General features: G+C 36.5%; 1 protein-coding gene across 2 annotated transcripts in view; it reads left to right on the top strand.

Moving 5' to 3' along the window:
- nsl1 (non-specific lethal 1) overlaps positions 1 to 18,740 on the top strand; it is a 192,548-nt gene that overhangs the window by 47,200 nt on the left and 126,608 nt on the right. For both annotated transcript variants that reach the window (XM_081736215.1, XM_081736216.1), the window contains exon 2: positions 10,395 to 10,517. In XM_081736215.1, coding sequence (XP_081592341.1) covers positions 10,395 to 10,517 — 123 coding nt within the window. The remainder of the gene's footprint in view (positions 1 to 10,394; positions 10,518 to 18,740) is intronic.

The raw sequence follows: 18,740 nt of genomic DNA, 5'->3' as shown, positions 1-18,740 counted from the left end.
CTCCTACAAATCGGAGGAATTTCAAACTCGTAGCATCTTACATTTTTCTCTATATCGAATTGTAATACAGAATGTGAAAGAATATTCTAAAGAATGAAATTACTTTGGATGGATGTTAGAAATAGACTTAGTGTTGATATTGTGAAGGCTGAACTTCAAATCTGTATGAATTATAGCAGTAGTGGTGGTGATTCTGAAATGTTTGTGATGCCACAATGTGTAGTAGGTTCGTAAGTGACAAATCACTAATAGAAGCAGCTCAAACGGACAGAAAGTATTATTAGTATTGCTGCCTGCTAGTAGCTAGTCATCATTCTGTAATTGTACTTTTTGTGTTAGTTTACTTTAATAATGTATTAATTTCCATATTTTTTATCTTTAAAATGTGTTGTTTGATATAATCTGGAAGCAAACTTAAATTTCAGAAAAAGTTTTTTATTTTTTATTTTTTTGTGATTTTTAAGTCAAAGTGTCCTTTCTGATTTTACAAATCTGGCAACCCTATATATGATACCTAGTAGCTTTATTGATTAGAAAATCGTGACTGCCGTAAATTATGAAAATGTTTTGAATAGCCATATTATCTGTGTATAAATTTTAACTGAGAATATTTTCGCTTTCAGTTAGTGAAAAACAAGATAAACTATCCTTTAACCTACAGAAATTTGCGTATATCACATAGGTCGCACATGTCTCGACTGAAGTATTTTGTCATTACATCATTGTATTATCTGGGTAGCTTTTAAATCGTGGCAAAATGTTCCTTCGTGCTAATTTATTCGTGGAAGTCTTTAGTAACATAAGTAACTACTATAGAACGAACACTTAATAATACTAATAATATTACACAACCATATCGCTCTCCTGAAATTTTCGTGTGTGTGTTTAAAAATCTACTGTTGTTCCACGCCAACCAGTCTATATTTTTTGTTGTACCTTCGAAGTGAAGGATATTCATTATTACATTTGTTGAATTCTAGTGAGTCAGAAACTACTGTTAATAAAGAGTTTTTGTCTAGTATTCATGCGATTAGAAGGGCCTTATCTAAAAGATATTTCATTTGTATATGAGAAAATAGTAAAGTTTATTTTCTAAGAATAAAATAAATATTTTCAATGTGAAGCTAACATTAAGTTTTAAAGAGAAAGAAGGTAAACAGAAGAATTTGTTACCATTTACATCAGTTTTCAGACACTTCACTATACTCTGAAATGGGAAGAAGTCAAATTTGGAAACATTTTACTAAAGAGACTTCGACAGAAAATAACATGTAAATATTGCAAGGTTAAAATAAAATAAAGAACAAAGGTAGCATAAACGTGTTATGGTAACATTTAAAAGCATAGCAACCTACTATATTAGTGAATCCGAAAAAAGTTTTGACGAATTTTAGATATCCAGTTTTATCATAATTTCAGATGTAGGTTTGGATACGAATAAAGATCTGAGATTCGAATTTCGGATCCAGATCCGAGATCCGAATTTCGGATCCGAGATCTGGATCTAGTTCCGGATCCGGCAAGATCCGGATCTCATTGGGTCCGGGATATCCGGATACGAAAATTTTTGACCATCCCTATTGAACATGTCAAATTGAAACTGCTTTTACGCACACAGGGAGTGAGGTGCTATTTGTGCATATTAAATTAAATACTAGTAAGAATTGTTTAAGTTGCCTCCAAGTTCAGAAGGATCAGTTAAACAGTGTTGGCACAACTAAAGATAAAGTTGAGTTCGGAGTGGTGCACTAACCCAGAAAAGCCCACTAGTACATTATATTAAAAATATATAAAGCAAGTCGCTATGTCGTAAGGAACATTGTCACATTTTTGTAAGATCAATAAGTCATGTACTTACTAAGATACAGTATTCGGTATCTTGTAAAAGTTAAGAAAGGGCGTGGGTGGATAAGTATAGTGAAATGGCCCCAGATGAATCTTGGGATGACAAGTGGGTGGTATATAGGTATCCCCAAAATACAATAGTCCCTCACGTTTCAAATCTCAACTCTCATTGGCCAATGAGAAATGGCGCAAAATCGAAAAAGTGGGATTAATTCATTTCTCAAGAATAGCTGGATCGATTATGTTCAAACTTCGGATGTCTGTATATGTATATGCAAGGGCTTTGTCTGAAGAAAATAACAGCTCCCCCCGACAATTTCCCCCTCAAAAAATTCGATTCAATATTTTGAGCCCCTTTTGACCTATGATGGTCTGCGAGCACAATTAAGAAAAAATAATTTTAGATGTCGCTTTAATACTACAATCACATATTTTTTCCAAAATTGTATCACGGGTACGCCATGGTCAAATTAGCCAAAACCAACCATACCACGTCTAAAAGGGGGCGTTTGCAAAACTAACAGCTATTGATGTAACTTTAGTATATTTGCTAAGTGAATGAATGAGAAATCACACCTGAAAGCACCAAACTCACTGATGCCCCATTTGGTGGTCTGTGGCGTCCCCATCCCCATTTTGAGCCAAGCTGAAACTGTTGATATTGGTGTTTATTTCATATGAATCAATTAACCTGAATATTAATATGAGGTTAAAATTTCCATTAGATCCCCGTAAATATCCCATTTGAGGATGTCTGAAGTTTTAGTGTGAGTGTTCTTATATATAAAAATCAATGTTACCTATAACTACAGTGGCCAATCAAAGTGAAATAACCTCAGCTGGAAAGAGAATAACCATCAACACCACCATAATGTAATACAACCTTTGGTGTAGTGTCTCCCGAGGTCCTGAGAGGGGGGGGATGGGGATAAAAAGTAGAGTAGTGAAAAACAAACATCTGAATAAAAGGTATTTTCATCCAAGATATTGCAAACGGAAAGTAAGTTACATGTAAGACGTACAAGTATTTCAATGTTTGAAACAAGTAAGGATGAAAGGAGCATTGTAGTACGTACTTCAGTCCTTGTCACTGTTTTCAATTATGACTACACAAATGTCGTAATCGAATATTTTGCTCGAGATTTGTGCTGGTTTTGGGATCCTCGACAAGTATCTTCCATAACTAAGGTAATAAATAATGGCTGCAACATGGCAGCAAGAGCCAACTGTTCGCAGTCCATTTGCACAGTGCCTAAAATACTCAGTGACATTTTTGTAACCTTCTGTATTTGTTTTTAGATGAAGCATTTGTATGTCTTGAATGCATTTTCGTTTTCAATATCTTGTCGTTGTCTTTAACATGCTGCATATTAATATTACCTCTTTCATCCAATATTTCAGCCAAATAACAACATATTGCGTGTTTATATTGGAGGGATCTACAAAACAATCCTTTCAAACAGTGGCTGATCTAGAAGGTAAAAACTGGGGTGGGGCATAACCCTGACCATATCATTAGTTTACCATAAACTTTCAAAAGTTCAATTATTTTTGTCACTCGAAAAACTGGAAGGGCTTAGACCCTACCCGGGCTAGATCTGTCACTGCTTTCAAATATTTTTTCGGTCATTCGAGGAAAATCCTCAAAATCCTGTGAGTAAATAGATGTAAACAGAATTTCTCTCTTCGCAATTTCTTCTGTTCAATAAAGGGTGTAAATGTGTTTTCGTTTCCTGAAGTTTTTGCAGATTTCATGATTGCGGTGATTGCGGAGTGGTTTTCATGTATGGAGCCGATACTACCTATAATTTCATTGTTCCACAGACGATACTTTTCTTTCAGCATTCCATGTGTAGGTTCAACTGCCCAACGAATTCTTGTAACAAACCTCTAGCATTTGCTTTGCAGTTTACAGTTGTGATTTTTTTGCCTTAAAATCAGGCATAGGAGCTTCATAACCTTTGCTTGTCCTAGTGGGGCCGAAGTGAATATGGCACTTCAGGTGTGATTTCTCATTCATTCACGTAGCAAATATGCTAAAGCTATATCAATAGTTGTTCGTTTCGCAATTGCCCCCTTCTAGTTGTGGTATGGTTGGGTTTGGCTACTTCTGACCATGGCGTACCCGTGATACAATTTTGGAAAAAAAATATGTGTGATTGTAGTGTTAAAGCGACATCTAAAATTATTTTTTCATAATTGTGCTCGCAAACTATCATAGGTGAAAAAGGGCTCAAAGTATTGAGTCGAATTTTCTGAGGGGGGAAATGGTCGGGGGAGCCGTTATTTATTTATTTTTTTTTTTAAGACAAAGCCCTGGTATACACATATACATACATCCAAGTTTGAACAAAATCGATCCAGCCATTCTTGAGAAATAAGTCGATCCCACTTTTTCTATTTTGCACCATTTCTCATGAACCAATGAGAGTTGAGATTTGAAACGTGAGGGATTATTGTATTTTGGGGGTACCTATATACCACCACTTGTCGTCCCAAGATTCATCTGGAGCCATTTCACTATACTTATCCACCCATGCCCTTTATGCTGTAAAAGATGGCAACACCACAAAATTTCCTGTTTTCCCTCAGTGTTGGAGAAATCGTGAAGAAATGGTTAAAAGGAAATAGAAACATTGATGAACAGACATACGATGAAATGAAACCCTTTTGAGTCCATGAAACGACTAATTGAGCGTAATTTTGTGAATATGAATGATTCTGAAGCGCGTAATAGAAATTCACATTATAATAAGATGATAGAAATACATTTAAGACTGTTACCTAATAACTACTTTCGTGCGGTGAAGATACTTATTCTGTTGCAACTTTAGGAGAGCAATATCTAAACAATCCAGTACTATTTGTGAACATTACCAACTTGCTACCAATTCCTGTTAAAACACGAATGAATAAGTAACATTTCGTTAAAACAGAAGCAATACAAGAGGGTGGTATCGCAGCACGATTGCTTTGGACATGTGCTCTCCCTGCTGGTCTAGGCTAGCGCGTTCGCCTTTAGTGTACGTGGTGTCGGGTTCGATTCTCGGGAGATCCTTGAACTTTTCTCGAAGTTTCTGTATTCGTGTCTCTAGTAAAAGTAGTGATAATTGGGAAAATTAAGGTACTGACAAGGCAGGGTACCCAGATGTAACACACCGATTGTAATAAAATTGCTCAGATAAAAAGAACATCGTAAAAGAAGCGACACATTTTTTATATCTACCAACAAGCGCATGGAAAGAGTCAAATAGGGGCATAAAAATGGAATCAAAACTATGTGGGATATAGCGAGAACGAGAAGAGAAATCAGAAAAGGTTAAATATACGAAATACTACCCATAGTCGACGTAAGGCAATGAGATAGAACACAACCATGCGAAGAAAGCAGAACATCCAGAAATGGACCAATCATGTGTACAACATTGCCACGGAAATGAGCGAAAAGGGTGATAAGGAGCAGGAAGAAGAAAACAGAAAATACGTGTTTTTGCTTTGGGTGCAGAGATTCATCTCCATGCACAAAGATAGGAGAACACGTAAGACGGATGCAAACGCCGTTTATATAGACAGCTAGCGAGACTGTATTGCGCAGTGGGTTGCATATATCGCGTAATGGGAACAAAAATGTATAGCACAGTAGAATGTAATAGCACGTGGTCCACATACGTAAGATATACAGCAACAGTATACGATATAAGTACCACTCGTGAGTATCAACTTTACATCACTACGAAAATACGCGTACAACATAACAGCAATAGTAACATCTTTGTTTTTGTGTTACTACTGCCTACACACATTTTAGTTTCCAACATGCATCTCAACGTTGTTCCATTACGCGATATATGCAACCCACGGCGCAGTACTGTCTCACTGCCTGTCTATACAAAAGGCGTTTGCATCCTTCCTGTGTGTTCTCCCATCTTCGTGCATGGAGATGGATCTGTCTCTCTTTCGTATACGGTCGACGTATGCACTCAAAGCAAAATCACGTATTTTCTGTTTTCTTGTTTCTTCCTGCTCCTTACCACCATTTTATTCATTTCCATAGCACAGTGTAACAATGTTGTACATGTGATTGGTCCATTTCTGGATGTTCTGCTTTCTTCGCATGGGTGTGATTTACCTCATTGTCTTGCGTCGACAGTGGGTAGTATTTCGTACTTAAAACCTTTACCGATATCTCTTCCCTCTTTCGCTATATTCCACATAATCTCATTTTGACCCCATTTTTATGCCCCATTTTCAATGCGCTTGTTGGCCGATATATAAATACGTGTCGCTTCTTTTTCGATGTTCTTTATGTCTATGCAATCTTATCACAATCGGCGTGTTACACCAGGATACCCTGCCTGTTCGATAAATCAGCTAACTTAAAAAAAAAAAAAAGTCAGTCTGTTGTGTGTGGGGTTGTGGGTTCGAATCCCACTTCTCTTCGGAATAAACAAGCTTTCAAATTGTATTTCGTATGTTGTGTGGTATACGAAAATGGAAGTCTGGGGTAAAATTTGGAAAATTATCACCATTTTTTTTTTATTTTATTTTTTTTTAAATTTGGCATCCCTATGAAGCGGTGTTGACTACAGAAACCTAACCTAATCTACCTTGAAAATACTAGTCTATACGTAAGCGTGTGCGAAGTTCAATTGCATTATCTAGAATAGTTACGAGGGAAAATATTTCTCAATCCTGTTTGACAATAAATTTCATGCATAAATAAGGAAAACGCACGGTAGTTTTCAAACACTGTAGTATTTATACGTGTCTCATGGTTAATATGCCATTCTCTTCACAATGGAACAAGTTCTCAAATGATGCAATGTGCATGTGTTCATAATGTACGAAAAAAGGGAAAGTTGGAATAAATTAGGAACTCCCATTTAAAAAAATGGCAGATCCTGGACCTGTCCTGGCTACAGATATCCGGATATATCTTGAAATTATTGCGTATACCAATTTCGTGGCAGTATCTAGGTTTGGCAGTACAAATGAATTATTATTGGAGAATCAAAGCAAGTAATCTTCTTATATACCAAGCATTCCACCATTTGCTAATGCAACAAACCCACATAAATAGCAACTAAAACAACATTTACTTCCCTTAATTGGCTCAACTAAACCATATAAAATTTTCTGGATGTAAGAAAGTTATTCGGGAAGGAAGTGCTATGTTTTTTAAACAAAGCTGAGCAGTAGCAACCAAGTGTAAACAGAAACTTGAGGTATGTACCTATAATACTAGGTTTATGGGAAGATATGGGGGAGGGGGGAAATGTAAGGTAGTATACTTTTCAGAATACATATATCTTTCTGTGTATGCTGTATGTATAGTTTTCTTGCTTTTATGATAAATAGTATGAGGGTATGGGGTATGTAAGGGAGCATATTCGTGTGTAGGGGTATATATGTGTGTATGTACACATGCATTAATGTAACAATTGTAATTTTTATGGATTCGATGTCAATGGTAGTACGTATATCTTGTATACATTTGAGTTGGTTGAGTGGAAGAAAAGGCAAACATAGCCTTTACTCTGCCGTTAAATAAATAAATAAAAAATAAATATGTCCTACGAAATGCAGATAAGTCCTCACAGATTTCCTTTCCATCATGTATCTGAGGCGGAAAAATCGCAAAGGAAGGGAATTTTTGGTTAAAATGTTCCTTTTTAAAAAAACATTGGTCCTCTGGACCTCTGTGCATTAACGCAGAGACCTAAAAAAATCTGATAAATACTACTCGGTGGACTGAATGTTTGTGCAAAATTTCAATTTTCTAGGTGCAAAAGTAAGCCCGCCAAAAAAAAATAGCAAAAATAGGCCTAACAAAAAAATATTTTTTTAAAAGTTACATCATCACCTCCCATGTCTCGATGCAGAAAGGTGTGAAACCTTATGTAACGTGTTCTACAATGCCTTTATACTTGAGAAAGCAAAAAAAGAACCGAAGTGAAAAGCTTTAAATTTTCTTTTCTAATCGAATAATGAAGACACTACTTTAGTACCTAAAAATATGTACTAGAACTCCAAAGGGTTAAGGATTTTTTTTTTTTTTTTTTTTGTTTTGTTCATGGTGACGTGAATGAGTGAAATAGTTAAGTCTGTAGACGGTTTGATTATCCTTGTACTTTTCTTTAATATTATAGACTGAGTTAAATATAAAGTATGTACATATTGTAGTTAATAAAGTTTTTTTTTTTTTTCCTTTTACATTGAAAATATAATACCATATACATTCTTATCTTATGCTATCGTGCGTTTCGTTTTGCAGTATGGATGAGGATTGGAACAAAAGTCGCCTTACCAGCATCTGCGTGTTCAGTCGATCCGAGATCGCCCGTCTCCCACCAACTCGCAAATGTTGCATGGGAAAATGGGCGGTCTTCTGTCACGATAGCATCCATGTCGTTGTCCTGGTGACCGCAGTCGGAAAGATAAGATTCAAGTTTTGGCAGTACTGTTAAAAGTATAATTGAAAACTCTTCAGTAATTAAGTTCAGTAACAACGAAATACAAGTTTACTTTTAATCGGCAGAAATTAACAAAGCTAGAGAGAGTTATTTAAACACACAAAACTAAAACTTTGAGTGATTCAGTTGTATTAGAAATAATAAGTAAAAATTTTTCATAGTTAGGCACGTAGAAGGGGGACAATTGCCACCCCATGATTTCTGGTGGAGGCAAAAGACTAGGTTTTTCTACTTTTCTCTCTTATTTTCTCTGTCAGTGACAACAACTTTGATAATTTAAGTACCCTATCCTTTCCAAGCTCCCTCGTGGCTAAATGGTTAGCGCCTGCGGACTTGATTCTCGGTGGGAGATCTTGTGGTTTCACATTAAGTTATAGGTCCACGTCTCATATAGTCTCGCTGCTGAGACACTTAACTCGAAATTATTCACTGGTTCTCTCTCCAAGATAATTGAGCGTAACTTACACAAATCTGTGTCGTGTTTGGAATCATACAGTGAATACTAACTGAAATACTACTATGTAAATATGGGTATCCTTATTTCAAGTTTAGCATTTCTGTATATTTTAAATACAACCCTTTAACATGTCAATAGTTTTATCAGTTCAAAGTAAGAGATAACATTTACTCTGTGCTATACGTACACTTATTCCTATGGGTTTGGAAGGTAAATGAGATTAATAAAATCTAAATGAGAAATTGAAAGCCATCCTAGAAAACTGTAAGAAAAAAAAAATACAAAATTAATTCTTTCAGGCTGAATGTTGGCAGAGCTTCATTCTCTTTTCTCTCTCATAAACCGTAAGTTTACACCAAGTTCTTATTTCTCTCTGTACTAAACTACGGTATGTAGCACCGTTGTTCCATCTTGAATATGAGTTAGTGAAATAGTAATAATAGCATAGCCTTACCCACCAAAGGATGAATAGCGATACTACTTTGAATTTAATCAAAATACATCGATGCTGAACGGAACACTAAACTAAAATCACCTCACCTCACTTTCAATCAAAATACAGTGGAAACCCATGTAATTAACTGTTCTGACCTAGTTATTACACAAAACAACAGTAGTGACCTCAGGACATCCCGAACATATATTATGCTGTTTCAGAAACTCAACTATTCAGACAGGGAGCCAGTTGAACAGATAGACTAAATGTCAGGTATGAATGGTACTTTACTCTTGCTATAGATGTTAGTCATGCTCGAAGTTATATGTTTGCACAGTGGGCATTGTTTTAGTGTTGCAGACAATCTGATTCACACACATTTGCACACAGAAATATTATTTGCGTTAGTCGACAGTCTAGAACTACACACACATTCTGTGATATGACTCAAATAGAGAAGTGTATACCAGTGGTGGTTCGCCAGTGTATATCGGGTGTATCAAAAGCCTGGGGCCATTGACAAACTCTGTTATGAGTAAATGTATGAAAAAGTGTAAAGAGAATAAGGTTGTTGGAAATAATGATTTTCAGTCGAAAATGGTGAAATTCTTTTAATTGCACCAACTGTTTGGTCTCCACACTGGTAAGATACCCTATGTTAAAATGAAAACGTAAAGTTTCTACTTCAATAGGCCTTTCGAATGGCGCGTAAGGCACGCAGAAATGCATCTTATTGGTGGGAACCCTTCAACACCTCAACTTGTTTCCCAACAAAACATTATTGTTGGTATTGTGAGCGCCCAAGGGAACGAGCTACTGAATTGACAACAATACTTTTTGTCATTTTACATAGGTGGCCTTATCAGTATGGAGCAGAAACGGCTGTGTGATTGAAAAAATCCATCACTTTAGATTGAAAATCACCTATTTCTAACAACTTGCCTCCATTTTTTTTTTCGTATCAGTACTCGTAATTGAGTAGCTTATATAGCTCCGGACTTTCGACACACCCGGTATAATATAAATTTTTTTGTTAAACTGTTTCAGCTTCCCTTCCTCCGTTTTCTCCTCGTTAATTCTTTTCAAATTTTCACCATTTATATTTAAAGTGAATACAACTGTGGTTATTTCATATAATTAAAATTAAGTTAGTTATGAAGTTAACTTTTTTCTTTCTTTTCAGTGCGAAACGAGCTGCATGGAGATGGGCACAAGACAGAGCAGCTGTTGCGAGTAGGTGGACGTGGCTTCAAGCGCAGATCTCGGATTTAGAATACAGAATACGCCAACAAAACGACATTCATAGGTAAGTAAAATGTTTTGTTTGTGGTGGTCTTGTTTCCGTGATTTATACTGAGTGTATCAAAAGTCTGTTGGAAAGAGAGAAAAGTTGTTGGAAATTGATGTTCTTCAATCTAAAATGGTAGAATTTTTCCAATCGCACTAGCCGTTTGGGACCTCACTGGTAAGACGCCCTGTGTTAAATGAAGCAGCTAGAACACCTAGAATCTGTTTCTGTATTGTTTGTGTGGTAAAGGCCCAAGAAAACAGCTGGCTGAACCTAAATACGTATAAAGAAAATAGAGCAGCCGTGGCTAAACGAAGGGGAAAAATTGTATAGTGGGCTGAACCTCGCTGCGACGTAGGAGAGCATATAGGCCAGACCACAGTTGTTATTGTATGTATTGCGTGTATGTAAGTTTTAGGAACCCAAAAAGTTTCTTTTCTAATGCTTGCAATCATTATATCTTGTATTCAGCACGTACTTTTAACAAATCAGTTCGTAAAATCTTCAGTATCTGTTACATCTCAAACATGATGTTTCCTTCTTCGGTAGCAGTGTGTTGAACACTTTTATGCTTCTTTTAGGAATTAATTTATTTTCGATACATGAGAGAGACATCTTTCAGGGATACGTTAATTAAATATAAAAATTACGAAAAGGGATGATCCTTTACATTACAAAGCTAGCGATTATTGCAAATACAGAAAAGCAAGAGCAAACACCGTAGAAAATGGGCGAGGAAGAAAGACAAGCGCTACTTAATACGCTCAGGAATGTCATCACGAAGGGTGGCGGAAACGCACGGGGCGCAGATTGCATTCTTCTATGCTGAACTGGCAACGTTGCTTTTTCATATAGCATAGGGCATCTTACCACTGTAGAGCTGAAATGGTTGGTGCGATTGAAAAAAATCACAGTTTTAGATTGAAAACTATATATTTCCAACAACTTTCTTCATTTCTTTTTTCGAACCTTTAATCCAAAGTTGGCCTATGGGTCCGCACTTCTGATACACCCTCAATTTTGTTGTAAAATAATAGTTGTAGTACTGCAACTTTCATAATTGAATCTAATGCAGTAACAGAATTACAGTAACTTAATCCAAATCATGATTGTGTAGATATTGGCACATGGTATTTAACCTTGACACTAGTTTTAAATAAAAGATTTCAAATAGTTTTATTTTATTTTATTTTATTTAAAGGTAAAGAATTTTGCTCTATCCTTTGTGTTCATAAATCACTTGCCATGATTTAGGTCCCTTTCATTCATAATCACAGCTATCTTCTGAACTGTTGAGCATGTTTACAATACAATAATGAAGTATATACTTTGTGTTGAGGATATTCAATTTAGCCTGGAATGATTTAACCCGTTTATGCCGGTTTTTTTTTTTTGTCACAAATTTTTGATAATTTTTATGTTTCTGGATACGATGATAACATTGAAACCAATTTCAACATTATTTCAAAATTTTGTTTGGTGGAAGTGGAGTTAGAGGCGACCTACATGTAGGACGCTAGGAAAATAAGGTTTGTTTCTAATGTTATATACAATAAAAACACAAAAGTAATACAAACTAGGTTCCTTTATATTTATTGTACTGATTATCACTCCATTCAAAATAGCATACTGATTATCACTCCATTCAAAATAGCATACTCATAAAGTTTGAGTTATTCTCATATGAAACAAGGTTTTCTTTTAAAATTTCGCTTCTTCGTGTGGAAATCAATGAAACATTTGGCATGAACATCAACATTGCATTTTACACACCTTGTTGTAGTTTTCATGTGACAATTATAACATCAAGTCTGCTTTTCTTGTTGGATGACAGTCTTGATACCTGTCATATCTAGAGTCTTGCACTAGAAGTAGTGAAAAGGGAAACCTTTGTGTCCCTTCCGAGTTCCTTTACCGTACCTTTGAAGATAATATGAAGCAATTTATTATTATTATTATTATTATTATTATTATTATTATTATTATTACACTTAGGAGATCTAGTTTTTGTTCTGAGACTCTATTCTGTAACAGCACAGCATTTTGATCTGCCAAATCAACCATATACATAATAAGACAACTGTATCAATATTTGCCTCATATTGATATTCTGTATTGACGTACACTTTGATCTATCCGATCGATTCCTCTCATGTTTTGATTATACAATTTTACCATAAATGGTTCGTCTATCTCCACTGCCGTCTTTGAAGATTTGATACCAACGTTTAGATTTGAGAGTGGTTCCACCACTAGAGAAACTATCGACTCTACACTATTGTCATTCCACGTAGATACTATAACAGGGTGTCTATGGGTCACGAAAGTCATGAAAGTTAAGAAAAAGTCACGAAATTTAGCTTGTGGGGCACGATTTTTTTCATCTTTATAAATATAATTATAGACTGGAAAATTTCGTTTTATAAAACGTCAAAATTCATCACCAAAAATGTGTATGGTCATACCAAATCGCAAGCAAAGCACGCTTCTATCTCATGCATGGAAATTCGGCCCAATTCGTACCCAAATTTGCTCTTGAAAATGTTATTAAATTTTATGGTTTGCGAAAGAAAAGGTCACGAAATATCATTTTAGAATTTTAGTAGACACCCTGTATAATTTCTGTTCCATGGTCTTTGCAACTATCAAACGACCCTCTATGTTTCTTTTTCATAGTTTCATTACATTCTATTGGATCTTTGAGCAACCTATTCTCCCTGACTGTATCTGTTTCGTTTATATACCACTTTTTAGTTCAGCCAAAATGGGGAGACTTACAAAGAAGTTATCCAAAACAAAACGATAGTTCGCTGATTTTCTCTCTAAGAAAATACCTATCTCTGCGTATTTGAAGTATTACAGGACCTGTAGCCAGCCTAAACAGTTAGGAGGGGCTTACAAAAAATTCGTTGGGGTATCAAATTACATTCTTCTGTAGGAGCAGCACGCAATTGAGGAGATTGGTTCGCTCTAGTATCACTGACTACGGTTGAAGTTGTAAACGCTATTTAAAACTATATAAATTTCATAACACCATATCCTCCTATCGTCCTACATGTAATACTCATGTTTCTAAGCATGTCGTGTAAAGAAGAAATTACTACACAGTAAACAACTTGTACGTAAGAATAGACAGATGTCTTAAAAAACCAACAACACAAGTCTAAACACTTTACCACTTATATTTTTAGTTAAAATCTTACTTTTTTTTCACAACACATGTTGACAAATTCTCAATGCCAACTTCACGATCCCTCCTAGTGATAGGACACTAGGAACAAATGGGTTAATGTTGTGTTTTACTCAAACAAGTATTGCAGTCCTTCATTTTAAGTAGCTTCTTTATTTAGATAAAGATAACCTCAAAGTAGAATGGTTGCGAAACGTCAGCAGTAACAGTTCGAGGTATGAAGGAAATCCAACTAATGTTAACTAATTTTAAAACTTCATACGTTGCGTGACACATCAGTTATTCCTGTAGAAATATTTTATAATACGCAGAAAGTTTGATTCTGTACAGTGGCACCCCCATACGATATATTCGACGACTGGCAAATACCCCATCGTGTTACCGTGCAAGTAAATAACAGGTCAGTGTGATCTGGAGCAGGAAAGTCGATGGCTCAGGGAATTCAGGAAGAATTAATTTCCTCTCCTCACTCTCGTAGGATGCGATTTCCAAAATTTGTACAAGTAAATGAGACGATAGTATTCTCTATCAGAAACCCTCTAAATGCAAATTCTTCGCTATGTCAACGGTTAATAATTATAACATTCAGTATAGTGAAGAATACTAAATTGAGAATCGTCTATCTAAATTTTAGGTTCTCAGCTTCAGTCTGTCTAAATTGAGGTTCTCAGTTTATCTAAATTTTAGGCTGATTTCTTACATAATATTGCGAAAGATAGACAAAAATGGATTGGAAAGAATAGGAAACTGAAAATTGAGTGACAAAGAGGTTTCAATTTCATTAGTTCTCATAAAGGTTGAGCGTGATATATGAAGCAAGGAATCAGACTAGTCAGAAAAAGCAAGTCTGAAACGAATGGCAAGTCTAAAACTGAAGTGTAGACGTAAAATGTGATTGATTGAATGGAGGATGTTCTATCGTATGGAACTCTGGAATTCAGTTCGCATGTTTTCCATATTCTTTATTGGAAAATCTACATCTTTGTGTGATGGAATACAGAGGTTGTTCAGTCTACATTTGGCCAATTTCGACTTGCTTAAAAATTTAGAAGAATCCATGGCGCCAGGTCCGTAGGTGCCCGATGTGTTTCCTTTTGTTCCTAATAATAGCCCGACAGCGTAATTTCCACTGTAATAGGCTTCTCTGAAGAGTTGGGAGGGGAGTCTTGTCCCACTCCCTTTGCACAGCTTTCCAAAGTTGTCATACGCCGTTTTCCCAAAGCACGCTTCAGCAATCCAAATCCACAATAGTCCATAGGACTTGCATCTGGAGATTTAACAGGTACCTCATTGAAAGGTATCACCTGTGTACCACTTGCCTCCTCCATCTCTCTGTAGAATGCGAGGGACGATCGTGAGGTATGTGATGAAGCCTTGTCCATGTGAATGCGCACCAGATTGGCGTCATTTCCGTACATTGTTGGAATCTCATGCTCGTACATTGGCCGCATGATCTGCTCCTGAAAATACTGTGAATTTATTTTGCAGTTCTTCGCCACCCTACGAATCTTCAGTTTACCACGGTAACAATAGCCAGTAACGACCATGAACTCTTGGGAATGATTCTTTACAGACACGGACCCACCTTCTGAAGTTCTTGGCGCCTTTCTCTCGGTACATGATGGCTTTCGGTTTGCCGCAGTCGGAAAGGTAAATGCATGCTTCATCGAGCGTTACGACGTACATCCACCTTTGTTTTGCTAGCCGCCGTTCGTACAGTTTCCGGGCGTTATACCTTCGTTCCTTTTGGTGGGCATCCCCGAGAAGATGGCTGCGAGCTTTTATGACTTTTTCCAGTTTGAGTTGATGGTGTAACGTCCGGCTCACAGTCCCAAAGACGCGTCAAGACGATTAGCCATACACCTTTGTGTTGGCGGATTTTCTTGCATTGCCATTTTGCGAAGTTTCCTCTGGAGTTTCTGCATGATGGAGGTGGCCTTGGTGCATTCCCGCTTCCTAGGCAACTTCGTTGGTGATCCAAATGGTGGAGCTTCGTTGCCCTTGTACTTTTTAATAATATTTTTTATTCCACTTAAACTGATGTTGCAACCATTCTTCTTGCACTGTTTTCTAATGACAGAAACACTAAAGTGGGCGTCACAAAGAGCCGCAACATAGCCTTCCCAAAACCGGCTTAGTTTGGGCGGCATTTTGGTCACAGAGCGGAAACCCACACACTTAAAAACAAATTTAACAGAACACTAACAACAGTGGTCCTGTTTTGTGCGTTATTGTCGTCCGCGCGGAAAAACAACTCCGTTCCCAGGAAGCCACTGGACAACACTGCAGGACACCACGTGCCAGGTCGGGTGAGTCCATTCTGCCCGGGAGGGGGAAGGAACGAAATCGGCCAAACGTAGGCTTAACAACCTCTGTAAAATTAGTTTTGGGTTTGTTTCAGTAACCGAATTAGATTTAGAACACAACCTTGACTTAATTCATTTAATTCAAACAGTTGGTAGTTTGTACTCAAGCCAACCTTAAATTATTTACAAAGTTTTCGGAGTTTTAAAATTTTTGTATTCTACAATACAATGATGAAGATAAAAACTCACCTGAGTGTTTGCTATGACTTCTTTTTCCATCTCTTTGGGAGGACTTCTTAAATTAATGTGTGTTCAGGTTTGTATACTGTATCAAGTACAGCTCACAGATGACGAGAAGAACCCTAGCAGAAGTAGTGTGACGTAGGTGTGGGTTCGCCCACTTTTCGCACGGGGGTTTCAAATGACACCACGGAATAGCACACATATAACTTTACCCGGAGTGGCAGATGACATCTAAGTATAGACCACACCTCAAAAACCGAAAATGGACTTTACCATGTCGTTGACCTTTCCCCGTTACCCCTGTTTTAGGGTTCTTCTCGTCATCTGTGAGCTGTAGCTATCATGTATCAAATATTGAACTTCTGTAAAATTCATGCAAATTAGACAGGAGTGAGATAAAACGTCATAAGTCCGAGGTATTTACTTAGTATCCACTTTATCTGCCCAATGAGGTAAAGATCTGCCTTTTTCGCCTATAGAAGTCATAAAAGGTAAATGTCCATTAAAGCCAGTATTTGAAATACAAGCATTAAACGTTACACCTCAGTAAGATGCATCTGAAAAATATTGTAGCAAATCACACAAAGAATCCCGTGAACAAAGCATGGTTGTTGCTATTCTGTCAGTTTAGACCTTTTTTCGAAGAGGCAACAATATAGTATAAAGCGTTTCATGAACCACACTACACAAACGTTTGTAGATAAGCTTATTAACTTTGGCAGAATGCCAACAACCATAATGTTTGAGGGTTTCTTTCTGTGACTTGCTACAGTATGTTTGACATACATCTCAGATAGTTGTAACGATTAAGGTTTGAACTTCATATATATATGCGATACATTGGCTTTCATGAACACTTACTTTTCATACTATCATAGGCGGAAAAAGAGTGATTTTTACCAACCTCCTTTATTTCACTGATTTTCCAAAGTGGTAGAAAGTATCTTTTTAGTACTGTACGTGGATTGCTTATGCAGATAGGTTACGTTCGAGAAACAAAAGCTCGCATTTGTGCATTCAATCCTTAGGTAACAGCGAGTTCTTGGAAGACGAACTTTAGTAGTGAGACTGTTTAGACAGATAAACTATTTTATGGTTCCAAGCTTACATGGTTTGCACGTCGAAGTCGATCGGGCTCTTATTACAGTTGCAGAGATAACCCCTTAATGCAAATAATTTACAGCAAACCCAACATTCACAGGAACACACACACACTACATTGAACCGTGTGAGATTACCGTATTAGGGTGGCCTGCAAATGTGGGAGCGACAAAATAGCATTTCACTTACTGTTCTCAACTCAGCAGTACACTGCGCAACGTATAAGAACAGTCTACGTAAGTGACATGGATTTAGTAGTACTTTTGACATATAGAGGCAGTTAGATTTCTAAGATAATTTACAGTATGATCCTCAATTCATATTACTAGAAGTTGATTTACTGTTTTGCGGGTTGAGAAGTCTTCAGTACGCCTTAAGAATTTGCACTAACTGAATTAGATTCATATAATACCATTAAAATGAATGCAGTCATATCCTTCAAATTTAAAAATTTCCAGACGTACGTGATGAAATCTTACTAACACTTGTGGTTGCCAACAGATATATCAAATGTAAACTACAGATAGACAAAGAAGGCGCAGAGCGTATCGTTTTATCTTAAGCTTAGTTTACATAAGACAAGCTGAAGTCTCGTATCTCGCTGAATTTCTAAGAGAGAGAGAGAAATAGTGTTAGTACAAAATGGGTAATGAAATGGGCACTAATTTATTCTAGTTTTATTTTTAAGGGGTAGTACAGAGTACTACGTTTATAAAAAGTGTTAGAAATTAGTAATGAAGAACTAATGGTTTTGATAATTCGCATCAAGTTCCAAAAGTCCGTATGCGTAATTCAAGTGTACCTTTAAGCGCATGCAAAAAATATTTTCTGCTGTTGAAAGTAGTCTTGTTCAGAAAATCCTGGCTATCCATAGCTTAACCCAGTATTTTTAGCCATGAGCTGAAATAAATAAAGCAAATGTAAAATTTCTTTGACTGTTTTGAATTAAGGTCCTTAGGTCAAGCTAAAATATCAAATAATTTCTACGTACAGTTGGTAGAATACAAACCACTAAGCAAGCAAGGTGGGTGGTCAGAATTCTGTGAATGCATCTGTAAACTCAGCAAAGGAAAATTACTTACATATATGATTAAAAAGATACAGAAAGATCTGGAAGTTCACAGTGAAGTTACAAAAGTGAATTAACTAACTGGATTGCAGCTTCTTGGTGTAACTTAATTTGGCGTATAAAGATTTCATAATTTTTTAATAAGTCTCCACCTGACGCATTGAGAACAGTAAATGGTCAGTATGGGATAGGACGAAGAGGTACTACAGAATAATAAAAAAGTATTACATATATACACTAATAAATACTAACTTCTTGAGGTTTTACAGTAAGCAAATCGTACATTCTTGTGCTGCTTTTGTACTCAATAATGACGGCAAAATTCTTAGTTC

The sequence above is a fragment of the Thermobia domestica genome, chromosome 13 (assembly GCF_964235325.1).
Source record: "Thermobia domestica chromosome 13, izTheDome1.hap1.1, whole genome shotgun sequence".
Classification (NCBI taxonomy): domain Eukaryota; kingdom Metazoa; phylum Arthropoda; class Insecta; order Zygentoma; family Lepismatidae; genus Thermobia; species Thermobia domestica.
This window is presented reverse-complemented; position numbering and strand designations above follow the sequence as displayed.